At 38.3% G+C, this 27955-nt stretch overlaps 1 protein-coding gene across 4 annotated transcripts in view; it reads left to right on the plus strand.

The window, feature by feature from the left end:
- Positions 1-13606, plus strand: part of Carf (calcium responsive transcription factor) — a 53328-nt gene extending 39722 nt beyond the window's left edge. For all 4 annotated transcript variants that reach the window (XM_028765590.1, XM_028765591.1, XM_028765592.1 and 1 more), the window contains 7 exons: positions 297-440; positions 2710-2943; positions 5114-5276; positions 6874-6937; positions 8754-8884; positions 10031-10400; positions 12721-13606. In XM_028765590.1, the coding sequence (XP_028621423.1) occupies positions 297-440; positions 2710-2943; positions 5114-5276; positions 6874-6937; positions 8754-8884; positions 10031-10400; positions 12721-12839 (1225 nt within the window). In that variant the 3' untranslated portion in view covers positions 12840-13606. The remainder of the gene's footprint in view (positions 1-296; positions 441-2709; positions 2944-5113; positions 5277-6873; positions 6938-8753; positions 8885-10030; positions 10401-12720) is intronic.
- Positions 13607-27955: the final 14349 nt, after the last annotated feature.

Raw genomic sequence — 27955 nt, forward strand, 5'->3', positions numbered from 1 at the left:
TCTTGGGAGGGAAAAAATTAAAGGCAATCAGCCTGAAAGAAGGTCCTTATATTAAAGTAAACCAAATGTGAGGTAATTATGGCTTCCAGTACAATGAAGAAGAGAAAATTCCAGAAATATGTCTATGTTTAGATATTTATACTCATGATAGCTGTTAGTTTTCTGAGTATCATGCACTTAATATATCTTTCATAAGCTTCTGAATACTAAATTACATATTCTCTTGCTCTTTATTGATGTTAGATTTTTTTTTCTTGGGATTATAATAGACAGTTTCTTCTTTGTCTTATATAAAGGATATACATTAAAAAGGTACAGAAATTTCCTGAATATAGAGTACCTACAGACCCCCAAATTGACAGGAAGATAATCAGAATGGAACAGGAGAAAGCTTTCACCATGCTGAAGAAGAACCTGGTGGATGCTGGTGGTGTTCTTCGGTATGACTCTCACACAACCCTTTCATTGTCTTATTAGCATCACTGACAAGGACTCTTCTACTCCTGTCTTTTCAATTATTTCAATAAGGAATGGTTTTATAAGTTAGATACCTCACCAGAATTAAACTTAGTTGCTCTTCTATATGTTATTGACTTTATTACCTAAAAATTGTATATAATGCTAACCATACATTGTTGTTTACCATGACAGACATCAGTGAATGTTAAGCCCAAATGAAAGTCCATTGTTTGTTCATATCTTAAATAGAAAGGAATATAATAGTTCCTGCTTACTGTCCTTTATGTGTCAGTTCAGTTGAAGAATTTATTATTGTATGATGACGTCAAATATAAGGAAAACTCTTATATGATCTTTTATAAAAAGTTAAAAATGAAGCCGGGCGGTGGTGGCACACGCCTTTAATCCCAGCACTTGGGAGGCAGACGCAGGCGGATTTCTGAGTTTGAGGACAGCCAGGGCTACACAGAGAAACCCTGTCTCAAAAAAAAAACAAACCAAAAAAAAAAAAAAAAAAAGTTAAAAATGAAGTCAATAATTAGGTCATTCAATTTTTAAAATATGTAGCTGTAAAATTTTTATTTTTATAAAAATATTATTAGATGTCTTTATTTTATTTTGTATTTAAGAGTTGTCTGAGAGTATGTATGTGCACCACATGCATGTTTGATGCCATTGTTGTAGGAAGAGAGCATCAGATCCCCTGTCACTTGAGTTATAGATGGTTGTCACTGGGTTCTGGGACGCAAACCTGGGCTCTCTGCAAGAGTGACAAGTGCTCTTAACAGTTGAACTGTCTCCCAGGCCCCAAACTATACAAGTTTTAATCAGCTCTATCTTGTTTGTAGTAGTTTATACCAAACAGAAGTACAGATAGCTCAGTGAGGTCAGGACACATGATAAAAGGAAGGAATCGACTCCTTTAAGTTGTTCTCCGACCTCCGCGTATGTATGTATGCATGTGTGCACACACACACACACACACACACACACACACACACACACACACACTAATGTAAAAGAGGGACAGGCACTTGGTGTGTAGCTCAGCAACAGAGCACCTTGCTAGCCAAGTACTTAGCCTGAAATTAAACCCCCACCACCACACACACACACATGTACAAAAATATCACTCAAGCTGGACATGGTGATACACACCTTTAATACTAGCACTCAAGAGGCAGAGGCTAGTGGATCTCTGAGTTCAAAGCCAGTCTGGTCTACATACCAAGTTCCAGGCTGGCCAGAGCTACATAGTGAGACCTCATCTCAAAAATAAAAACAACAACAATGAAAAGAAAGATTAATTAAAACAGTATTCTATCAGACTGATTTTCCTAGCAGCAGTCCCTTGCACTACTGTATATGAGATGTGTTCATATTTTAGTTGATCCTATTGCTCTTTGGGCCAGCAGGAGTTAAGAATGCTTTGTGTGTGTGTGTGTGTGTGTGTGTGTGTGTGTGTGTGTGTGTGTGTGTATCAATGGCAGTGTCACAGGGAGCATGTGTACCATGTGCATGCCTGATAACCCACATTAGTTAGAAGAGAACTTTGGATCCCCTCCCTGGAGTTGGATTTCCAGATGATTATAAGCTGGGAATCGAAACCCAACTGAAAGACCAACAAGTGTTCTTAACTCCTGAGCCATCTCTTTACCTCATATATGTGTAAATCCTTAGCTTTGTGTCATAATGAAAGTTTATGAAGCTACCTTTTTTTTTTTTTTTTTGGTTTTTCGAGACAGGGTTTCTCTGTGTAGCCCGGGCTGTCCTGGAACTCACTCTGTAGACCAGACTGGCCTCGAACTCAGAAATCCACCTGCCTCTGCCTCCCAAGTGCTGGGATTAAAGGCGTGTGCCACCACCGCCCGGCTTTTTTTGGTTTTTCAAGACAGGGTTTCTCTATATAGCCCTGGCTGTCCTGGAACTCACTCTGTAGACCAGGCTGGCCCAGAACTCACATATCCACCTGCCTCTGCCTCTCAAGTGCTGGGATTAAAGGTTTGTGCCACCACTTACAGAGTAAAGTTACCTTTTGATTGTGTATAAAGTCAATCTTAGAAGAGTTGAATGTAAGACATTTTATATTTTATTCCATATGGTGTAATCATATATGAGTTTTTGCTTAAAATATTATTCCTTCTCTTGATGATTATTAACCTCAGTAATTATGATTCCTGCTTTTGTCTAAAATTATCAAATAATTTTAGTATTTAAATTTTAATAATTTTCAATCTATTCTCTTATCAGATGGTATGTGCAGTTACCTACACAACAAGCTCATCAGTATCATGAATCAGAGACTCCTGGTGTCCCTTTGTCACCGTCACCTTTTCCTATGTCTCCTCTTGAAGAAGAGGAAACTATAGTCAGAGATGAGAACTGTGCGTTACCCTCTCGCCTCCACCCGCAAGTAGCGCATAAGATTCAGGAATTAGTGTCCCAGGGAGTAGGACAAGTGTATGCAGTAAGGAAGCAGCTAAGGTACAGGAGGAGCAGTCTTTTCTTTTACACCTGTTGCCTAAGTAACCACTCTCAACAGTATAGGTGCTTTATAGCAGTTTTCTAGGACAACGCTGTTAGAGGAATATAGTGTGCTTCTTCATCTTACCTATAAATGTTATTTTTCACTAATGCTTGGCAACCCTTCATATAGTCTGTCTTAATATAATTCTAAATACTCATTCATTTGAGATACTACATCTTTGGCAGACTAGATTATTTTTGAGTGATTAATTTAATTAGCTAAGGTCTCACCCTGTAACCCAGACTGGCCTTTAATTTACTATATAGCCCAGGGTGACTTCCAATTTTCAGCATTCTTTCTATCTCAGACAAGTAAGCCACTAACTCTGTAATGAATTGAATGATATGATATATATCTCAGAGAGAAAAAAAAAACTTGTAGAATCAAAAAGGTATTTTAGATTATTTGAAATGAAATAGTATTTTATTATAAGATAATACAGGGAATGAATATGATCAAAATAGAATATATGCTTGTATGAAGTTCTCAGCAAATTACTTAAAATATTAGTTATTTTTAAAAGATAATAAACTAAACTATTTACTATAACAATATGTAATGTTATATTTGATTATATATATATGTTATATGTCACTACAATATTAATTAAACAAATTATCTTGAAAAAAGCTAGTCCAAAATACTACAAATAGACGTTTCATTCGGTGAAGAACTATTGAGATTAACTACAAAATAATTACTATAAGGCAATTACTATGTGCATAGCACATATTTGGCCAAACCTTTAAATATATCATTTCTCAACAGCTTAGTAAAGATGATGCATTTATCCCCATTTTATACATGAGAACGTGGAAATTCAAAGTTGGCAAATACTTGAAAGACAGACTGAGAACTGGACTGGGTCTAGTTTCACAGCCGTGAACAGTTGTGGCGCCTTGCGGTCTAGTTTTATAGCCTATGTAATGTTGTAATGCCTTGCTCCTTTTAGTTATTGTGTAGTGAACCCTGAATAACAAAATGAGTACTTATAAAAAGATTTTTTGAGATTGGGTCTCACTGTGTAGCTCTGGCTAGACTGGAACTCACTATGTAGACCAGGCTGCCCTGGAACTCATAGAGTTCCACTTGCCTTGGCATCCCTAGTGCTGGGATCAAAAGTGTACACAGTGGAGCCCAGAAGACAATTACTTCTTAGTTACTATAAAACCTTTATATTTAGAAGCTTTAACATTTATTTTCATCAAGGCCTACAAAAACAAAGCTAAAATTTAGTAAGGCCATCCACTCTTTACTAACATTTGGCCAATCTACTTACTTCAAATTATTTATTTATTGACTTTTAATTATTTTTTTTCGAGATAGGCTTTTTCATCATATTCCTGGCTGTCCTCAAACTCAGAGATCCTCCTGCAGAGTTCTGGGATTAAAGGCACGTGCTACCACTGCCCAGCTACTTCAAATTATTTATAAAGAGGCTGAATAAGAAGAAAAGGAATACAACTTTTATCCAGTTTTATCCCATAAATATACTGTATAAAGTACACATGTGCTAAACTGTGATTTATGTACTTATTTTCATATAATTATGTAGTAATGCTACCTTTCCTAGAATATCTTACCGTCTTACAATATTTGAACCATCAGATTTCATGTAATATTATTTAAGGCCTTTTGAAGCAGTGAACACAATGTATACAAATTAGGAACCGGCCCATGGTTTCCTACTTGTTAGGTATAACTCAGGGCAGCTTCATCTTCTACAGTCTTCAGCTCCCTCATCTGGAAAGTGGGATTGATAATTACACCTGGTCACATGGTCACAGAAATCATTAAAGGAAGTACCTATAGTGTGTTCAAAATTGTACCTGATATGGTAAGAATCTAAAACAGAATTATGTTCAAGATGAGGATTGTGGTTCAAGTTTAATTCATAAAAATGTCAAAGCTCTGTAATATGTGTGCTTTGAACCAGTGAAATAGCACCTTCCTTTAACCTGTGTGAATTTTATTGCTTTGATAAATGGATACAAATCTAAAGTGGCTTAAATGAATTACTTACAGAAATATGAATTATACTTTACAAAAGTTTATATTGAGAAAGAAGCTTTCTTTCAATCTGTAAGTATATCATTACAGTATATTCTTATTTTATATCTTCCACAGAAAATTTGTGGAAAGAGAACTGTTCAAACCTGATGAGGTACCTGAAAGACATAATTTATCTTATTTTCCAACTGTAAATGATATAAAAAATCATATCCATGAGGTACAGAAATCCTTGAGGACTGGAGATGTGGTATATAACTCAGAGATTATTCCAGCAACGGTATGATCACACCCACTTCTTTGTCTCGTTAGAGCCTTTCTCAGCTCCTGTTTACACTCTAGGGTCTCTAGCTTCTGTCAGTATTTGGCCTGCTAGAAAGGGCTACTGTTACACCATCTCAATTATTATGATTCAAGAAAACACACCAGGTTATTTTCCAAAATATGAATACTACAAGTTCTCAAATGATGACTCAATATTTACTACTGTCACAAGGAAGAATGACAGATTTCTGATTCTAAATATAATTATTTTTATGAGAATTATTTCATATTTAGTTATTGAGCACATACTGAGTATATCCCTCCCCCTCCATTTTTAAAACTAGGTGGTCATGGTCAAGTAGTTCAGGTTCAGATGCACAGAGTTTTGGTATGAGTTCTGTATACCATATATGAATATTACTTTTTACCTCTTATTTTTATGTCATAGTTTCCCTGTCAATATTAGTAATTTCTGAGACAGTTTTATCATTATTATGTAGAAGTCAGTGACTATATGAGGTAGTGAGTTTGCAATTAAAATCTCAGTAGTACTGACCTTAATCTTCCTGACTTTTTACTTTCCAAGTTTTAGAATCCTAACATTTTAAATTTTTACATATATATATATGGATGTTTTACTTCCATGTTTGAGGCACAGGAGCCTGGAAGAGGGTGTCAGACCCCCTGAACCTTGGGTTATGGATGATTGTGAGCCACTATTGTGGTTTCTGGGAAACCACAATATTCTGGAAGATCAGTTGGTGCTCTTAACTGTTGAGCTCTATCTCTTTAGCCCTGGATATTTCAAATGCTAGAAGTGCTGGGATGGTGTTGTATGTGTGCGTGTATGTCTGTCCAAACTTTTAATTATTGATGTCCTGAATTCAAGAAATAAAATAGATTTGCCATCTATACTTCCTATCCAAATTGTTAATACCTGAATTCAAAAATAAAGTGGGTAATTACAGAGCAAAGCACAAGGTATAGTATGAAAATAAGATAGGACATTGGGGAGGGAGGGTGCTCTGTAAAGTGCTTGCCTCCCAAACATGATTATCTAAGTGTGATTCCTCAGAACCCACCTAAAAATTTATGGTGGGTGTAAACTTATAATGCTAGCGTGTGTGGGGTGAGGGAGGGTGGAGAGAGTCGTGGAGCTGGTTGACTGGTCACTCTAGCCAAAGCGGTGAGCTCCAGACCAATGGAAGATTCCATCTCAAAGGAAATAAACTCAGTGTTCCCTCTGGCTTTCATATGCATGTGTGCATGCATGCTTGCACACATACACACTCAAACACACACACACACACTAAAAAAAGAAAATAGAGCTGACTAAATAGCTATGTGGTAAAGGTGCTTGCCACCTATCCTGGCTACCTGGGTTTGATCAGAGACCACAAGGTAGAAAGAAAGAACTGATTTCCAGAAGTTGTCTTCTGATTTCTACATGTGTGCTAAGGCATGTGTGTACATAAGCACACACACATGTGTACACAAAATAAGTAAATAAAGTAAATGTAAACTTTAAAAAGAAAATACAGTTGCATTAGTGTTTTAAGATTATTTTCAGTATAACTACTGTGTTTTTACTGAAACAAATGTTCTCATTCCAGCTTCAGTGGACTACAGATAGTGGGAATATTCTCAGAGAGACTGTAACAGTTACATTTGCAGAAGGTATGTTATTTTGGATTTTTTTGTTTTTTTTTTGTGTTTTTGTTTTACAAGACAAGGTTTCTCTATGTAGTCCTAGAACTTACTTTACACTAGGCTGGCCTCAAACTAAGAAACAGTGGGAAGATTTTTAGGTAGAGGTGAAAAGCCTAACAAGCTTGGTGATACCTGGTTACCCAAAAAAAGAATTTCAGTTCAACTTTAAATTTACTATAAGAATATAAAATCTAAATGTAAATTTAAATTATAGCCAAAAGAGGAGCACCTCTTTAGGAATGGAAAAAACCTTTAATAGTGAATAAACCATTATTTAATTTACCCATTGTAGGCCTAAATGTACCCATTAATAAAGAAAGCATTCAAGAGCAACATTAAAAACCAACTAATCTTGGGCTGGTGAGATGGCTCAGTGGTTAAGAGTACTGACTGCTCTTCCAGAGGTCATGAGTTCAAATCTTAGCAACCACATTGTGGCTCACAACCATCTGCAACGATATCTGATGCCCTCTTGTGGGGTGTCTGAAGACAGCTACAGTGTACTTACATATAATAAATAAATAAAAATTAAAAAAAAAAAACAAAAACAACTAATCTGACTATTTGTAATAAATTCCTATATTATAAGTTGGGTTAATCTATTACCTTATAGATGAGATACTGTTAATATGAGTAGCAAGAATAACAATTCTCCAAGCACATGTGTATAACAACTCGGATAACCGTTGTTAATTATAGGATTATAGGTAATAAACCTCCAATTAAATTACCTAAAATTATAGCCGTTAACCTAACACAGGAGTGCTTTAAGGAAAGATTAAAAAGAATAAAAGGAAGCCTCTGTCTTCCAAATGCTGAGTTTAAAGGCATGTGTCACCACCACTTGGTTTATTTTAAATATTTTATAACATAAAAATCAATGTTGTATCTGGAAAGAACTTTAGATATCTCGTATAATGAAATTGTTTTTGTTTTTTATGTGTACATGTATTTATGCATGTGTGAAGGCCAGAGATTAATGGCAGTTGTCTTCCCCCATTACTCCCACATTTTTTTTTTTTTTTGAGACAGGGTTTATGGCTAAACCTGGAGCTCCTGTCTGAGCTGGTCAGAAAGTTTCTGGGGCCTGCCTGCCTTCTCCACTCCCCTAGTGCTGGGGTTGCAGACTCTGTCCTAGGAAGTTATGATGATCTGACAGGTTCTAAAAACAGTGAAGTAGATACATGGTCTATTTGTTTGTGGGTGTGTCTGTGTTTTTGTGTGTATTTTGGTTTTTGCTTCTTTGTTGTTGATTTGAAGCAGTCTCATTGTGTCCCCAGGCTGATTTGGACTATTTTAGAATGATCTCAAACTCATGATAGTCCTCCTTTGTTAGCCTCAGAAGTGTTCAAAAGTACAAGTGTGAGATACCATGTGAGGCCAGTTTGGGGTTATGAATTAATTAATTAATTAATGGCCTGGAACTCACCAAGCCTCTACTAACTGAGATCTACCTCCTTCTGCCTCCCATGTGCCACCATGCCTGACTATGTGTTTGTTGATTGATATTTTGGGTTTTTGTTTGTTTGTTTTCAGACAGAATGTCAAGTAGCCCAGTCTATCCTCAAACTCACTTCTATAGCCAAGAATTACCTTGTACTACTGATCCTCTTGTGTCCCCTACAGAGTTCAGGACTATATGCATTTGCCACCCTTGCCTAGCTTACTGATGATTATTTGAAGTCTTTTGCAAACCTTTGACTTTGTCTTCTATTCTGATTCTAATAGTAATGACTGTTATAAAGTTCAAGAAAATAATTTGTCTATCTCTTGTTTAATTTAGGAAATTTATTAGGAGAACCAATTACCAGCAAAATGGGGACAAGTCAGACACAGACTTCTTTGTCTCCAGAGCCACTTCCCTTGCTTTCCCCACTTTCTTCATTTCAGCCCAAAATATTTACACACTTACAGGTAGGTACCCATTAAACAGATAAATCTAGGGATGTTTTTCTTCCAAGACTATTTTATGTGGATTTCAGATAATTGTTCTGAAATTACAGTAATGGTCATATATTTCTTCATTATTAATTTTCCAATCCTTTATGATTTGATGTAAAATAGTAACTCAGATAATATGTTTTGAAAATTTGAGAGACTATGAATGTTTTGTTGTACTACATTTACATTTCGCTTGGTCCTTGTTTCTGTCTTTGTAGACTATTTGTTAGTAATTACATATCTATTGCGGTTTTTTTTCTCAAAAGACTATCCTACAAGAATGTCTTATTAGCCCCCAGACAGAGGTATTAATTTAATAGGCTTTGGGCAAGTCAAGGACAGACGGGTAAGATTCTGCACAGAACCCTACCAACCTAAGACATAAGTGCATTGATTTTGATAATGCATATTCCACGATGGGTAAGGAAGGCATTCTTGGCAGAACGACCTAAGACAGGCTCAGTCTTGATAATGAAATAAAAAAGGGGGAGAGGCGGAGAGCTTTTGGGGCTGCTTGGCAAAAATATGAAATTGGTCAAGGACAAGGAAATGGGCTGCTTGTCAGGAATCTGATATTAGGCTAGAACAAAGAAGTAATTTCAGGCAGAAATCTAAATCTTAGGTTAGAACAAAGAAGTAATTTCAGGCAGGAATCTAAATATTAGGGTAGAACAAAAAAAGTAGGCTTCAGACATGAAAATGACTTTGGGCTAGGACAGGGAAGTAGGCTCAGATATTTTGGTCATACTGATTAGCCCTTAGAAATAGTGATCATTGGAGTGATCAGAGAACTTTGTTTATTGCCTTGCTTGTTCTTTGACTATTTGTGTTGATTGTCTTGCTTGTTCCTTGACTATTTGCATCTACTGTATTGCTAGTCCCTCAACCTAGAACTGACCTTAATACCTGCATGTAATTAAAATGGTATAAAAGCAAAAAGGAGGAGGAGGGATGAGATAGGGGGATTATGTGGGGGAAAGGGAGAAAGGGGATAACATCTGAAATGTAAATAAATAAAATATCCAATAATAAAAAAAATAAAGACAGGAAGATAAAAACAAAAAGAATGTCATATTAGTAAATCCAAACATTGTGATACAACTGTTTTCTCTTTGGAAGGCTTTGAAGTTACAGCAAAGACTTTCCTCTCCTGATGAATCGCAAGCTTTGGTGTCGGTAAACAGCCATCCTTCCTCCAGTCCTTCCAGCCTTGTGGATTCAGTAGGAAATGCTGAAGTGAATAACCACTCTCTACTGCTTGGTCAGAGTCAAAACCTGGGAACAGATCCATGCCTAACCCAGAACAGCAGCCCTGCCTCTTCCATGGGCAGTCTCCCAGAGTCAGTTCAGAATCTCGTTGTGATGGATCAGCTGGTGGAAGGAGAAGATGCTGAGGATACAGGGAATCCAGAACGGAGTGTAAACAGGACTCTGGTGGGAGATGTACAGACTGTTCCCATACAAATCATAGACAGCCATCCAGCTCTTAGTAAGTGACCATCAATTTACAATCCTTTTTAACCTTTTATAACCTGGGATCACTACATCAAATAAAAGGAAAACCAGTCTTTTCTACCCAGAGTGTTTATAACATTGTATAATTCAAACAAAATTATGAGAAAAAAAACTATGAGATTTCACTAACTTAATATTTTTTCTTATTTTGTCTAATTATTTAATCCCAATGAAATTTTCATTGTTTATCCCAGCACTTAGAAGGCTTAGGCAGAAGGATTCCAAATTCAAGAACACCCTGGACTACAAAACAAATCCCAAACCAGCCTAAGGAACTTAGCAAGATCATGTGTCAAAAAGAGGGTTGAGGTAGTAGAGTACTTTACTCCGTAGTAGGCCCTAAGAACTGGGTTCAGTCCTCAGTACAGAAAAGGAGGAAAGGAGATGAGGATGGAAATTATTCATTTATTTTTAATATTTTTTTTATTTTTTGATACAGGGTCTCACTATGTAGCTCTGACTATGCTGGAACTTACTATATAGACAAGGTTGTCCTCAAACTCACAGAGATCTGCCTGCCTCTGCCTTTCATTGTTGGAATTAAAACGTATGCTGTCACTACCTAGCCCATATTTATTTACTGTAGCATGCATAAAAGTGTTTTGCCTGTGTGTGTGTATGTGCACTACGTGTATGCCTGGTACCCGTGGAGGGTAAAATAGGGTATTGGATCTCCTACAACTAGAGTTACAGGTGTTTGTAAACTACCATGTGGGTGCTGGGAACTGAACCCAGATACTCTACAAGATACCCGGGTACTCTGAGCCATCTTCCCATCCCCACAACTCATTTCTGAGTGCTGTTGCACTTCTATGGGAAGAGATAAGTATGAGTTTTGCTTTGAAGTATAACAGTCTTCACAGAAATTATTCTTAGAACATATATTTGCCTCTATCTTAATCATCCCTCTTTTGGTAAATAAAAATGTGAATATTTCATTAGAGATAGAGTTAAAGTCTTTTAAATTTTTGGGAAACATACTTGTAAGAAAATTTCTAGACCAGTACTCAGAAGGTAGAGGCAGAAGGATCTCAGAGTTCCAGGACAGCCAGGGCTTGGATAGGAATCCACAGAGAAACCTTGTCTCGAAAAATCAAAAAAAAAAAAAGAACAAACAGAAAGACAACAAAAAAATTTACCAGAGAACTTTTATAACTACAGAGTAACTTTATAGATGAAGACAAAAATGTATATATGAAAATTTATTGTCATAACTCCATGAGAAAGTTAGCTATATTCCCATTTTACAGATAGGGAGACCAAGGCTCAGGTAAGTTACATACTTGCCTAATGTTTGTGTTTAATGAGTGATAGAGGTGGGAACTATGCCCAGGTATTCTTACCTTCTAAAGCTTTCTTTCTTTCTAACATGCTCTCACCCTCTGTGTTGTCACATGGGCTTTCTAAAAGCATGAATCCAAATAGCTTTCAAAGAAACTCTTTTTAGTCCAAATCTGTTTGCTTTATCTAGTGAAGTCAATCTGAGGGGGTCACTTCACCAGACGTGAGCTCTTGGGATAATTCAAATCCATCTTCTGTGGGTCCCCTTGTCTGTGATTGAACTTGAGTATACTTGGGTCTCACGGTACTGGATGTGTTCAGCACATTGCTAAAGAAGCCAGTCCTTCTAACCTCTGCTTTCTAACAGCAGCTAAAGAGTGGAGATTCTTTTTTTTTTTTTTTTTTGTTTTTTTTTTTTTGGCTTGTTTGTTTGGTTGGTTGGTTGGTTTCTCTGTGTAGCCCTGGCTGTCCTGGAACTCACTCTGTAGACCAGGCTGGCCTCAAACTCAGAAATCCACCTGCCTCTGCCTCCCAAGTGCTGAGATTAAAGGCGTGTACCACCACTGCCTGGCAAGAGTGGAGATTCTTAATAAAATACAGTGAAGTTTTGAGGTTGAGCTTGATGGTGCGTGTACTCAATCTCTGAGTTCAAGGCCAACACAGTCTACATAGTGAGACCCTCAAAAACAAAACAAACAAAAAGATGAAGATACTAAGCATTGCACTGGCCAGTTGACAGCATTACTGCTGGTCCGCTGGTGCCGGCTATGTGGTTGCAATCACAGTATATTTGCATTTACTTTATATATTTTTAAAGATAAAGTCTCTGGTAGATCAGGCCGGCCTGTGTTGGCTGTGTTACTAGGGATTCCTGGTCCTCCACCTCATTGCTCTAGTGCTGCAACCACAGTCATATGATGCTGTGCCTGGCTTTAAATGTACATAATTGTAAAGACCACAATGCCATAAAACATCTTCTAACCCTTCTGATTTTTTGTTTGTTTGTTTTAAAGTTGAAGAAAGTCTAGAAGATACTCTGTCCATGAACCAAGTTAAACAAGAACCCAATGAGCCAATACCGTCTATAGAAGCAAAAACTTTCCTGGACTGTACAAAAGTATCTGTTACATAAATATTTTAAGTTTTTCAGAATTTACATCTCTGACCCCTTCTGATGTCTTAAAAAAGGTGGAGATTGTCAGAGATGGTGTATCAATCACTAGGCCGGAGTGGATAACGGGCAGTTTTTGACTTAGAACTCTAATATTTGTTGCCAATTCTATATTTGTATTTCCTTTAAGAAATAGTTTACTTTATTTTGTATTCCTACATTTTTTTTATTATCCAGTAAGGTAAATATTTTAAAAGATCATCAGAAGTTATCCACAGTAATATAGTATGAATGCAAATAGTTATACCCAGTTTTGGTTCTTACAAGACAGAAAAGACCAAAAATAAAAGCAGTATGTGAGTGCATGTGTAGGTGTGTCAGAAAATTTAAAGTTGTGAGAAGAGTTTTGATTAACCGACAGGTGAGAGAATATTTATCATCTGTTTACTTGGAAAGACAGAGCAATAGATCTCTATGGTAGCACAGAGCCCCGTCACATCCCTCAGTCCTGCGTTTGCAGTATATCTGGGGCTTTATATCTTTAACTGTGAACAAACGTTACTGAAGGTCATCTGTTAGAAATTTCAGTGTCTCGGTAAGTACTGAAAAGTTGAATTAATCAGATAAATAACACGAATGTATGTGACATGTATTTTATATAGGATTAAGGTAAATCTCTACCTAGGAATAGAAACATGAAAAAATTCAGAGAACTGGGGGGAAATGTTAGAATTCCCTACTGTTTATAGATCATCTGGGGGAACTTTTGATGGTAGCAAATTTTTTTTTTTTAAAGATTCAATTTTGACTAGAAAATAATTTAAATAGTATTTACATTTTTCTGTACTAGAGTTCTTACTGAATTGAGAGTATTATGATTTATATATATCAAGGTCAGTATATATAGCTTAAAATTTTGAAACTTAAAAATGTCCGATATGATATTTGCTCATTAAATAAGTATATTTATACCTAGTACCAAATAACTAGTAATCACTATGTTCATTATAATTGTTTTTATGGAAGATTGACTAGGTAGAAATTTCAAATGTAATTATCATGAAATTAACCTAGCTGAATGTAGTGGTACACACCTGCAATCCCAGCACTGAGGAGGTAGCGGAATTAGATTGTAAATTCAAATTAGCCTAGGCTACATAGCAAGACCTTATTAAGAAGGAAACATGGAATCACCTAAAGATCCTTTTTCTGAAGACTCATTTTTGAGTTATTTAAATTTTTATTTTTAAAAGTAAGAATTTTAAGTGGATATTAAAGTTTAATATTCAGAACATGAACAATATAATTTGATATTTGACCTTAATACTTCACATAGATTGACTTTTCTAAAGTATAATTTCCCATTATTATTCATTTTGCTTTTAGGTACATGACTTGTACCTAAAGATAAAGCACCATTATTTTAAAGTAGGCAGAACTCTAAAATTGATTATCTTTCATCTATATCCTAGTCAATATAAACTTTATTATATCTTATTGAAAGCAAAGTTCATTTATAATTATATATATGATTGTTAGTAGGAACTGCTTTTTTTTTTTTTAAAGAAAGAACTAAAGATATCTGTTGGCAGTATTTATAGCAGCAGGCTACTAAGCCCAAATATATTATACTAAGTTTAATACAACTTGTAGTCACTTCAAAACCTAGGTTCTCTTAGTCTGTGTGTACTTAAGAGGAATGAGATCAAATTAGTATGTAGTTTAGGACTGTATTATAGGTAATACTCTTTGGTTATCTGTGTTGTAGAAACTTTCAAGAACAGATATGTTTTCATCTTCTAATAATGATTATGGTTTATTGCTAAATATTTTACTCACTGAGCAGTATTCTCTTGGAGACATTACTTTTTTATTTGGATTACTAAGGAGAAATGCTGTTAAGAAACAAACTAGTCATTTCTGGTGAGGAAAGAAAGAGCAGAGGACCCAGCGGTTACTATGTAACCAGGAACAAATACAGTGAAAATATTTTTCTGTTACTTCCTTCCATCAGGTGTAGTGGCAGACACCTTTTTTTCCAGTAGATCTCTGTGAGCTCCAGGGTAGCCTGACCTACACAGTGATGTCAGGACAGCTAGAGCCACATAGTAAGACCCAAGAAGAAAGAAAAGAAAAAACATATTTCTGTCACTTCATTCTGTTTGAATGGGTCTTCTGTTAATATTTTTTATCATGAGAACAGAAAGTTACAATTCTTCCCACAAACAAAAAGAAAACAGAAAACTGAACACTTAAATCCCTAATTGTATATTCTTGCTTTCTTAGGTAGAAACTGTAACTATTAAAATTTTTGTGTATTTAAATTAGTAGTTCCCTGGGCGGTGGTGGCGCACGCCTTTAGTCCCAGCACTTGGGAGGCAGAGGCAGGTGGATTTCTGAGTTCGAGGCCAGCCTGGTCTACAGAGTGAGTTCTAGGACAGCCAGAACTACGCAGAGAAACCCTGTCTCGAAAAACCAAAAAAAAAAAAAAAAAAAAGAAAAAAAGAAAAAAGGAAAAAAGAAAAAAAGAAAAAAAATAAGTAGTTCTTAAAAATGGTATCTAAATGAGTATAAAAATCCCTTTGTCTTCTAACTAATGTGTAGTCACAACACGGCAGTGTTGGCTAAGGTGCTTGGCATCAGTTTCTGAGAACTGTGTTTACATATGTAAATATTCATTCTTTGCAAATGTGCCAGATCTTAAACACAAGTGTATAGAAATGTCAGCATCTGTATTTGGCCTTCTCTTAACAACTCCACAGCAAATTTTGACAATACCCTTTGATTCATGTATTACAAGATGTAGTATCAGTGGTGGAAAGCTGGACATTTAAAATAAGCAGTTAGAAATTCATAATCATAGCCTGGTTTGTTTCTTTGTACTTTTCATGTTCCAAACCTCCAAGTAAAGTTTGTATATACACCAGGAAATTATAGAAGAGCAACCACAGGAGGCTTTACCCCAGTAGTGATTTTCTATGTAAGCAGCCAATGTACTTAAAACGCTTTAGCGTCTAATGCAAAGTGAATGTTTCCTAACATCACAGATGTGACAGGAAGCACAAGCTTTGGGGTCTGGTCCTGCATTGAAGTCTGTAATTTTAAGCCCCAGTTTGTGCTTTACTTGTTTATATCCTGTCAAACTATATACTTAATCATGTGGGTATGATATAGTGTTTACTTTATACCAAGTTTGTAAAAAGATTTTAAAATATGTATGTATATATTGTAACTTGATGTACAGTGTTCTTATTATAATGTAATTTTTTATTAAAAATTCAGTTTTTTCTTAAGTGTTAGTTTTTGAAAATAGCTTTTCTTGGAGATAATGAAAGTTTTTCATTTTAAATAAGATGGTTATAAATGCTTTAATATCTGAGATTTTTGACTAGAGATTTACAGCAGTTTGAAGACTGATAGTTTTTAAGGATTAACAACCATTTGCATATACATATATGCTACACACACACACACACACACACACACACACACATAGCTTGATGGGTAAAGATTCAAGTGTGATGACCTGAGTTTAATCCCCTAAAACAGATGTGAAGGTAGAAGAAAACCAACTCCACAGAGTTGTCCTCTGACCTCCATACATGCATACCCACAACAGTATTAATTTACAAAACAAAAATTTTCATACCAGCAGTATGGCTCAGCATGTAAAGCCACTTGCCATTAAGCCTGATCACAGGGGTTTAGAACCCCTGGGCCTACAAAGAAGGAGAGTATTGACTGCTTCTGGTCATCCTCTGATAACCTCTAGCCATGAGTGATCTGGGACTTATACAGCTACATACATGGGTAATAAATACATAAATGTTGCCAAATTTTAATAGAACAGCATGAATGAAAACATAGAAGTGATTTTTGACTCTACATTTGGTACAATGATATTTCAAGTACCACTTCATATATTTTGAGTGACAACAGAATTGTGATTAAAAGAGAAAGATCATTAACCTTTTCCCCTCTTTTTTGATTTTTCTACTCTGCCTTATCTTTAGAACAACAGAAAATTCTGGGTTTGGGATGTGCCTCAATTGATCAAGTATTTGCCATAGTATGAGGATTGAGTTCAGCTCCCATACTCAACACACACACACACACACACACACACACCATACATATAATAATAAATTAAATTGAAAAAACAACAAAAGGAAGAAAGTCTAATACAGAGCATGCATAAAAAGTGAAGATGGTTTTAGGAGAGGGGACTTGGAAGGATTAGTAAGATTTTATCCTACTCATGGAGAGGCACAGTGATGACAAACAGATAAACAATCATCTACTCCCTAGATACTCCATAGCAACAGCCAATCAGGATTAGTCTGATAGTTCAGATGTACTTTCAGACCATTTGTGATTGTTGATGGTTTTGCTTCAGAGCCCCCACATGTTGGCTTACAACAGTCATTCAGCTAGATGCTTGCCAGGCTGGAGACCTCCTTGCTTGCTTGCCATTTCCTATAAAACCTTGTCCTGCTGAGGGCTCCAGGCTTCACCCTCCTGTCCTGCTCTGTCAATGTCAGCAGTGAGCCCAAGCTGGAGCTTGAATAAAGTAGTGGGATTGCGTCGGAATGGGCTCCTTGGTGGTCTTTGGGGTTCTCAAACACTTCCTGAGTGGGCACAAACCACCATGGAAAATAGCTTTAGTGGCTTCTGAGTACTTACGCAAACTACATAAAAAACCTCCCTTAGGTGTCCCTTCGTGAGAACCTAAGGGAGTATTTTATGTAGTTCACGTGAGTACTCAGGGATTTTTTTCTCTCTCTCCTCTTTCCTTCTTTCTTTCTGCCTAGTGATAGGGGAGTGAAGGGGAAAGGGATACAGGGTGGGAAAAAGAAGAACACACAAAGTAGCTAAATCCAGCTACAGATCAAAGTATTTATCACAACTAGATTTTATTATATGTTAACAATTCATGTGATCAAAATCCACTGTAACAAGAAAATTCTTTCTTGTCATTTTAGAAAATTCAGGTAAGGTACTCTGGGACCTTCACTAATATAGAAATCTGTTACTAATGTATTTCTTTCAAACTCTTAACAGCACTTAAATTTTATTTTCAAATTACCTAGACTTCTGAGAGCCTTTGTGATAAAGCATTTAGTTTTAGAAATGCTAAAAAAGATGTATTAAAATAGAACAATAGTCAGGAGAGAATGGCCCTGCACTTATAAGATTTCATATGCAGGTATCCAGGTATTTAGAACACAAAGCAGCATCCATGCTGTTCACACATATGTGGTGGCATCTTTGGAGTTCAGATCTTCATTACTTTGAAAATAATTTATAATATAAAAAGATGTTGAATTTGTCACATACTTTTATTGCATCTATTAAGAGAAAGTTTACAAAGAAAGGCTAAGAAAGTAGAAACATTGTCCAGAGAGAAGAAGATATAAAAGCTAGAGAGAAGACAGGCAAGATTGCAGGAAAGAAGGATTTTGGCCAAAGTGAAGGAGAGAAAGACAAGAGATAAGATAGGACTTAGACAGACAGGAAACCTGGGTGACTGAAGGCGGAAGCCAGGTGGAAGAAGAGTGATGCAGCAATACTTACTGGACTGAAAAGAGAAAAGACAGACCCCCTGAAGACAAAATTGAAGACACAGATTAAGTTTGCCCAGACAGGACCAGAGGTGACCTGGGGAACCCCCACTGGCCTTGAAACTAGAAAAAGAGTACCAGCTTCATGAGTTTCAAAAACAGCCGGAAGTCCCAGATATCAGTGAATGGCTAACAGAATTCCCACAAAGACATTTAACCTCTTCAGTTTGCTCCCACCAGAGAAGACTTTTGACATCATCAACTATTCAGCAGCCCCCTGACCAATAGATGAGCCTGTTGCTGACTGAAAGGGTGAGCTTTTCATCACCGGCCATGTTGAATCCTGCCACCTTGCTGTCTGTGACTAACGACTCTTCTCCCATCCATCACTGTGTTGAACTGGTATACAAATGACAACAGAAGGTAAGCGGATGGCGGGAGTGGCGGTGGTAGATAGAAAGTGAATACATGGTGCAATCTATAGACAAAGAGGGCTGCTGACATCTGCAGAAATACTGAGAGCCTCTTCGAACCAAGGAAAGTGGCTGTCATCTGGGCACCAGAGGGCTCAAGACATGACTGCCAAGAAAGCTGCCCAGGGAACAATGATTCTAGCAGTTAAGGGTTCCAGAGACTATTTTGACACTCGAGATACCAGTTTCAGATATGCCACTGACGACCATCAAGTGATAGACAAATTGGGCTTTTGTAAATTAATCCTCCCACAAGAAGAAAGACTGTCTGATTTGGCAAAAGCTGTGGTGAGAGTGTGCCTTAATCAATACAAGGCCTTCCATGTATACCATGGAAAAGAGACTGAGGTTCGACTGGCTCGGAGCTTACTGAGAGATGGACTTCACAGAAGTTGAGCTGGCAAAATATGAAAATAAATATCTTTTAGTTTTTATAGACACCTTTTCAGGAAGAATGAAACTGCCAACGTGGTGACTAAGAAGATCCTGGAAGAAATCTTTCCAAGGTTTGGAATACCCAAGGTAATTGGGTCTGTTAATAGACCTTTTGTTGCCCAGATAAGTCAGGGGCTGGCCACACAGCTAGAGATTAATTAGAAATTACATAGGCTCCAGAGTTCAGGACAGGTAAAATAGATAAATAGAATATTAGCTTTTGTTAAGTCCAGAATAGACACCGTTCAGCTATTGGTGATAAGACAGAGACATGAGATTTAAGAGAGATGAACCTGAAGATGATATTAATCTGTGATTTTAAGATTAAAATCCTTTGCAAATAGAAAGAGTAGGGAATGTAAGAGTAAAAATTAAAACAACTTGGCAAAGACCGCAGGACGGCTTGCTGAGCTTGCTGAGAATAGCCATAATAAAAATATCAAGCCCCTCTAGGGACGAGGTGACCAGAAATATAGAAACAACCAAAGACATATCTTGACCAGTCTAAACATGCCCAAGTGAGTAATGGGCCACCTGGTGTTTATCCTAGAAGGTCTGAGGTTTCATGGTCAAAAATAGTGGGCCATCCAGCCTGTCAAAATGATTGCTTACGCAAAGTGCTGAGGTTTGAAATATCCAATTATATGTAACCGCTCCAGAATTTCCCGCTTTTCCCTTCCCCCTTTTGCCTCCCCCTATAAAAGTTCTAAACTTCCTGGGGTCTTCATCGAAATTCTCTCCCCTGTGTGGGATGAGTTTCGATCCAAGGACCCTTGTTAGTAAACTGCCTTTTGCCAATTGCATCGAATAAATCTCTCGTGTCTCCTTGGGTGCGTGCTGATCGGGACTTGAGTTGGGGTCCTCTTTCTGGGTCCTTACAGGACAAGTGAATCATAGGCAGAATCATTGTGACCTGTCCCTTGAACCTTCACCCAGCCTGTTCTGAAAGATATCTGTATTCCCTCTGAACACCCACGCTCCAGTGTCATCCCCTTCCCCATGTCATGCCTTTTTGTGCTTATGACCCGTTTGTGAATAAGTAAAAATTACGATTTGATTTTAAAAATATATATATATAAAAATAAAGGTAAAACCCATAAAGCTACCTACTTCCCACCTTTGTCCAATCAGGGGCAAGCATACATCCTGACTTGCTTCTTGCTATGTACCTCCCACCATGATCAAGCACTTGGGACAACCAACCTGCTTTACAGAAGTGGCTTGTTGTCGTATATGAACAATAGCCACCAACATTTTAGGAAGTTATCTGTCCTTGAGAAGGCGAGGTTTGCAGGTTTATCTGTTCTTGGGCAAGTGGAGCTTACAGGTTAGAGGCGTCTTTGTTTTATAGATCTCTTAAACACTAGCCGGGCAGTGGTGGCGCATGCCTTTAATCCCAGCACTTGGGAGGCAGAGACAGGCGGATTTCTGAGTTCGAGGCCAGCCTGGTCTACAGAGTGAGTTCCAGGACAGCCAGGGCTACACAGAGAAACCCTGTCTCGAAAAACCAAAAAAAAAAGATCTCTTAAACACAATAATTACAACTTAAAACATAATTTTAGACCCAATGAAGCTACCAAGACAGACTGCTCCATAGACAGAAACTGCCAAGGCCTTCTCTGGTGGGTGGAGATTGGGGACTGAGCAGAACTGCAGAATGGTGGAAAAAGAAGTAAATTTTATAAGCAGGGTGGGGCTCTGACTGGATATGGGCTGTTCAGATTGACTTGGGAACTAGGTGCCCTTGCCCGAGGTAGTTGACCTTTATGTGCTGGTTAAGGGAGGTTCCTGGAGGATTAGGGAAATTTTCTATTGAAGAGAAAACACCTTAACTGCTTTTCTAGTAAACAGAAACCTTTTGGCTTGTCACCGGCAATGCCCTCCTGGACCTGACACTTAGGTTTCCTACTTAGTGCCAAACCACTCTGCAAACCTATCTTACCTGTTTACACGCTCATTAACTTGCATGTGACAAGTCCAGTCTTGTTTTTTAAACAGTACTAGCAGACTTTGTTTTATAAGTAAGTGTTGGACTTTAAGATCCAAAACCAGGGGACACGCTCCCCAAGAGACACTCACGGACGGAATTCGCTGCAATAGCATGAGGTTTATTGATAAATTGATTTAAAAAAAATAGACCAGTGCACTGGGGTTCTCTTGCATGCAAACAAACAAACAAACAAACAAAAAAACCCAAGCCAAAATTGGGGGCAGTATTTATACCATTTTCACAGGGCTCATAAGGGCAGTTTTACTTTTTTTTTTTCCGAGACAGGGTTTCTCTGTGTAGCCCTGGCTGTCCTGGAACTCACTCTGTAGACCAGGCTGGCCTTGAACTCAGAAATCCACCTGCCTCTGCCTCTCAAGCGCTGGGATTAAAGGCGTGCGCCACCACTGCCCGGGTGCAGTTTTACTTCTTAATCAATAACCACAAAGGCTGGCTTCAACAGCAATTCCCAGACTCCGTCTCCGGTCCCAGGCCCGGTTGCTAAGTAACTCAAATTTGCACCTTATCTTTTACAACTTAAGTGGCTTCTGTTTACCCAGGTTGTTCATGTCCCTTATCTTGGGCCCTTTCCTCTGGAATGTTTGCTTGAGTGTATGGAATGTGTTCTTCCCGGGATGTGCCTGGGGGCAGCTAATATTTGACTCAGATTTAAGGATCTTTTAATTTTAAGTTCAAGCTGAGACCTGAAGTTACCTTCTTACATTCAAATTACATTCTTACATAAGTACATACTTGTTTCCATATATGTGTTTTCCAAGACGACAAAAAAACCCAAAAAACAAAACAAACAAAAAAACCCCTCTTGCCACTTGATTGGGATGATGCCAACATACAAAAGGACCCCCACAAGTCCAACTTACCTAGTCAATTAGTTTATTACTTTCAGAGAGTGGCAGCTTCACTTGCTGAAGCCACTGAAGTCGCCCACCCTTTTCTCTTACCAAGCTCTGATCTTGGGCTCTATTCAGCTGTGTCTTAGTAAGGCTTCTCTAAAGGAACAAACAATTGAATGTGCATGTACACACACACACACACCTTATTAGAATGGTCTGTAGGCAGTGGTTTGAGTAACCCAACAATGGCTATCTCAAGCCAAGAATCCAGTAGTGGGGATGGGTCAGCAGTCCCAGTCTAATGCTAGAGACTCAGAGAAGTCCTAAGGAGCTGTTAGTCTTCAGTGTGCATTGGAATCCTGAAGAAGTGAATTCTAATATCTACTATCAGTAGAGGAATTTATAAGCTACAGATTAGATGAACTTTCCTTAAAGGCAAACAGGCAAAATGCAAAAGCTTTCTTCTTTTCATGTCATCTCACATGGGCAGCCACTAGAAGGCATGATCCAGATTTAGGGTGAATCTCCCCACCCCAAATGATCCAGCTTTAGGGTGGATCTTTCACCCTTAAATGATACAGTCAAAAAAATTCCTCCCAGATGTGCTCAGATGCTTGGTTCTGTTTGTTTTGTTTTTTTAAGTTGACAACCAAGATTAGCCATCCCAAGCACCCACCAGAGGGCAGAAGCAAACCAGGCCTGAAATAGAATTGTATGTTGGGGATCACGCCATCTTCAATTTAGCAGGAAAAAAAAAATACTACAGTGCAACCCGATGCCTTTTTTCTCCCTGCCTCCCCACCAGTATCTTTTTTCCCACCCATCCCTCTACTTTCATGTCATGTATGATTTTATGTGCCTATATAGAATCTAGAATACACAATCGAGAGAAAATGAGCAATTATGTCTTTCTGGAATCTTGAGGGTCTCAGTGAAACACTGTCAGACCACAGGGAGGAAGGATGGTTTCATATTGCCGTGGTTTGAATTAGCTTCATTATACAGAACAACTGAGTAACAGGCTGCTGCTGGGTAACTTTATTTACCCAGAATTCGGAGGGCATCTATGTTGGGGGATGTTTGTGTATATTGTATATCCCAATGCTGATTTCTGTACCCAAAGATCTGGCTGCAGTCCTGACTTTGGTGTTATCATTATGAAGCATCTCCTCACTCAGTATTTTGTAAATCATCCTTCTCCATTACCTTCCAATTGTTTAAAGAGAAAGCTGCGCAGTTAATAGCTGAGCAGGAGAGGAAAAGGCAAGACTTCTGGCCCAGAGAGAGTGAGGGAGGGTCTCAGGATGGGGACCAAGGAAGTTGACATAGGGTAGGGACATAGATGAAGAAAAATGACCCAGGGCAAGACTAACATGACAGGTAATGGGCTATGTGGCTGGGAAGTAGGCCAGACCAGCGTAGTCCAGTTAGAATAACTGAGTATCTGCCCAGCTATAGTTCCTGAAACTTTTAAATAAATGTCAAGGTCTCCCTGTCATTATTCAGAGCAAAGGGTAAGGATAGAAAAGGGAAAAAGGGTAAGGATGTCAGGGGCAGCCCTGCTTACACACTGTAGGCCTAAAATCAGCCATAGGCCTAAAATCAGCAATAGGCCTGTCATACATGTATACTAACACCAAGTCTTGGGTCTCTGTGGAAAAACATTAAAACAGATGGCTATAAGCTAATGTAAACAGGCAGCTTTTGTGACAATTTACCAGCCTGAGTAGTCATAGACCTTGTAAATAGGTAGCCTTGGTGGATAATACCAACTTAGATAAGGACAAGTGAATCATAGACAGAGTCATAGTGACCTGTCCCCTGAACCTTCACCCAGCTGATACCATGTTCTGAAAGATATCTGTACTCCCCTGAACACCCACGCTCCGCTGTCATCCCTTCCCCATGTCCTGCCTTTCTGTGTTTATACCCCTGTGTAAATTAATTATGATTTGAGAAAAAATTAAAAAAGAAAAAAGAAAAAAATAAAAGCAGGAAATCAAAAAGAAAAAAAGAAGAAAGAAAGAAAAGCTCATACTTTTACACAACTATCCCTGAACAGTTTTTCTTATTGTTTGCTAGAGAGTGAACCCAGGGCTTGTTTGTGCTCAGCACACACTTTTACCATTGGAATATACCCTTTGACTCTCTTAATCTTTGGTTTTGTTTCTTTGTTTCTTTGTTTTTGGTTTTTCAACACAGGGTTTCACTGTTTAGCTCTGGCTGTCCTGGAACTCACTCTGTAGACCACCCTGTCCTCTCAAATTCAGAGATCTGTCATCCCTTTTTGGGATTCAAGGTCTGCACCACCACCACCAACTCTTGTTTCATTATTTTGAGACAAGGTCATATTATATATACAGACTTTGCTGACCTGGAGTTCAATATGACCAGAGCACCTTCGAACTCATAGAGATCTGCCTGTCTCTGCTTCCTTAGTGCTGGGATTAATCTTAATCTTAATGTAACTCAAATGACTAGTAACTATTCCTTCTGCGGCTAGTTTAGAAAGTAACTCCCATTTGACTGTGCCAGAGAAGCAAAACACTGGCACATGACCCATTCTTTGTTGTAAGCCAAATGGACTCATGCGGATGCCTGCATGGCATCTCTAATCACAGCATTATTCACAATAGCTAAGGAGGGGAAATAGCCCAAGTGTTTGTCAACAAATGAACGGGAAAACACAATGTAGCATGTACTTAACATGGAATATTTTACACAAGCAGAAGAAGGAATTACTAAGACATACAATAACATGAATGAATTTTGAAAATTATGCCATGAAATGTGTAGCATGAGAAACTTCATAGAGCCAGGGAGGAGTGGCACATGCCTTTAATCCCAGCACTTGGGAGGCAGAGGCAGGCAGATCTCTGTGAGTTCAAGGCCAGCCTGGTCTACAGAGTGAGTCCAGGAAGCTAGACCAACACAGAGAAACTCTGCCCTGAAACCAACCAACCAACCAACCAACCAACCAACCAACCAACCAACCAAAACAAAGCAAAACAAAACAAAACAAAAAGAAAAAAGAAAAAGAAAAAAAAAACTTTAAAGAAATGGGAAATAGGCAGTAGCTTACAGGACTTTGAGAGAGAGAGAGAAATGAAGAATTATTACTAAGTGGTTATCAAGTGTAGTTGTTTGAATGAGAATAGCCTCCATAGGTGCATATGTTTGTATGCTTGGTTCCCAGTTGGTGGACTATTTAGGAAGGAGGTGTGGCCTTGTTGATAGAGGTGTGTCACTTGGGGTGAGCTTTGAGGTTTCAAAAGCTTCCATCATAGTCTCTCTCCCTCTCTCCCACATCCCCTCTCTGCTGCCTTCAATCAGGATGTAAAGCTCTGAGCTTCTGCTCCAGGGACATGCCTGCCTACAATCATGCTTTCCACTACAATGAACATAGACTAACTTTGAGACTGTAAGCAGGCCATAATTCCCTGTTGCTGAATGTGTTCTTTTGTAAGCTGCTTCAGTCACGATGTCTCGTCACAGCAATAGGATAATAACTAAGACATAAAGTTTCTGTCTGATGAAATACACAGTAGTGATAGCTGTGAACATAGTAAATGCCACTGAACGGCATATTGTTTTTAAATGGACATACAGAATTATGTCTGCTCTTTGAGAGAGCAAGCTTCAATTTCCAGTACCCACAAGATGACTCAAAACTGTCTGCAACCCAGCACCCAAGGATCTGATACATTCTTCTGGTCTTCAAAGGTTCCCAGACAGACAAAACACTCAGATATATCAAATGAGAAAATAATTTTTTAATGGACATGGTAAAAACTGGTCATAAACAGCAAAGTTTGTTCTATATTTTATCATAATAAGAAAAAAATAAAAATCTTTCTTTATGGTGAAGTTCTGAAGGTGTCATCCTTCTGGAGTTGGTCTTGTGTACAATATATTCAGATGCTGAGTTCTGTGTCCCAAGATCAGGTCTGAGACATGGGCACTGTATTGATTAATGTGCTGTAAAGAATGCTCCCCAATAATCTCTGATTGGACAATAAAACACTAGAGCCTGTTACTGGGCAGGAGAGAGGAAGGCAGACTTGAGATCAGGAAGGAAGTCTCAGGTAGGAACCATGTGGAGAAAGAAAGAAAGGGGAAGAAGGAGGTCTCTAAGAGGCAGGACAGACGAGAACATGGACCATTAACACGTGGCCGAGAGGAAACTGCCCTGTGGACACACATGGAACAGGGCAAACACAGCAAGACTCAGTGGGCAAATAACACAGGACCTATGGCTGGGATGTAGGCTAAAATAGCTCAGAACCTGCCCAGGCTAGGGTTATATCTTGTTAATAACAATACCATGTTTCTATGTCTTTTATTGGGGAAGTATACTGGCTACAGTGGGGCACACTCCCCCCAATGAAATTACTTCTATATCATCTCTTGAAACCTGTGTAATTTACTATTACAAAATACAGTTGAATTTCTGCATTAGAATTTTCTGAATGGGGCAACATTTCTTATTTTTTTATATAGCGTCAGTTAACACTTTGGGATGGGGTGTGCCCATATATGCATACCCATGCCACGGTGTGACTGTGGAGGTCAGAGGGCAACTCATGGGGGTTAGTTCCCTCCTTCCACTGTGGCTTTTGAGGTTCTGACCAGACTTGAGTTGTCAGGCTTGCTTGGCAAGCACTTTTACCCACTGAGCATATCAGTCCTGTCCACGCATTTTTGGTGACCATTATGTATTAGTCCCCTTTCACCTCTGTCCTGAATTATTTGATCATAAATGTATGGGTCTTCTAATCTGTATTCTTCTGTTCCATAGCTCTATTAATTCAGCAATTACCCACAAGCATTGATCTTTTTGAAGGTCACTTTGGTTGATTTAGGCTATTTGCTTGTTTCCACCTCTTATATATAAAGATCATTTGTTTTGCGTTTTTATGCACATTTTGAATCACCTTTTCTACCTCTGGCATTCACCCAAAATTTGTGTTTTGTGTGTGTGTTTTGTGTGTGTGTGTGTGTGTGTGTGTGTGTGTGTGTGTGTGTATTTATTTTGTTTTCCTAGACAGGGCTTCTATGTGTAACCCGGGCTGTCCTTGAGTCCTTGAATTCACTTTGTAGACCAGGCTGGCCTCAAACTTATAGAGATCTGCCTGCTTCTGTCTCTCAAGTGTTGGGATTAAAGGCATGTACCACCAATGCCAGGCATATATTGTTATTTTAACTGGGATAGCATTTACTCTATAAATAAACTAGAAGAGAGGCAATATTTAAAAAATGTTAACCTATATCCCTTGTGTACTAGGATGGGCAGCAGTGGACCTCTAGTGGCTTGCAGGCTGGAAGGCTGTTTAGGTAAGAAGGGCAGTGAGCAGAAGAAACACCCACCTTCAGGATTACTTTTAGAGCACATTCACCAGGATAAACTTGTGGGAACTATGGAGACTCTTGGAGCTGGCTGGGGAAAGCCTGCTGAAGGATGAGGCATCATCTATTTCCAGTGCTGGGGATGCAACTGGACCCACAGGCAATAATGCAGGCTAGGTCTTCACCTTTCTCCTACTGCCGCTGTAATGAACAAATGGAGGACCCACCAGAAGACTTTTCTACACTACAGGCTTGACACACAGTCCTAGGAGATAGAGTGCCAATACCTGGATTTAGCCAAGAACATTCTGCAGGACAAGAGTAGTTCTGTCCTTGGTGATGAAATCAGAGACTGCTCATGGAGAAACAACAAAAAGTGGATGGTTTCAGGATGAGAGCAAACAGCCCTTGGCTCTCATACAGGTATCCTACACGTACTTCATGGAAGACAAGCATGACAAGTTGCTTGCCTCCCTCTGAG

Source organism: Grammomys surdaster, unplaced genomic scaffold (assembly GCF_004785775.1).
Source record: "Grammomys surdaster isolate TR1022 unplaced genomic scaffold, NIH_TR_1.0 165, whole genome shotgun sequence".
NCBI classification, from domain to species: Eukaryota; Metazoa; Chordata; class Mammalia; order Rodentia; family Muridae; genus Grammomys; species Grammomys surdaster.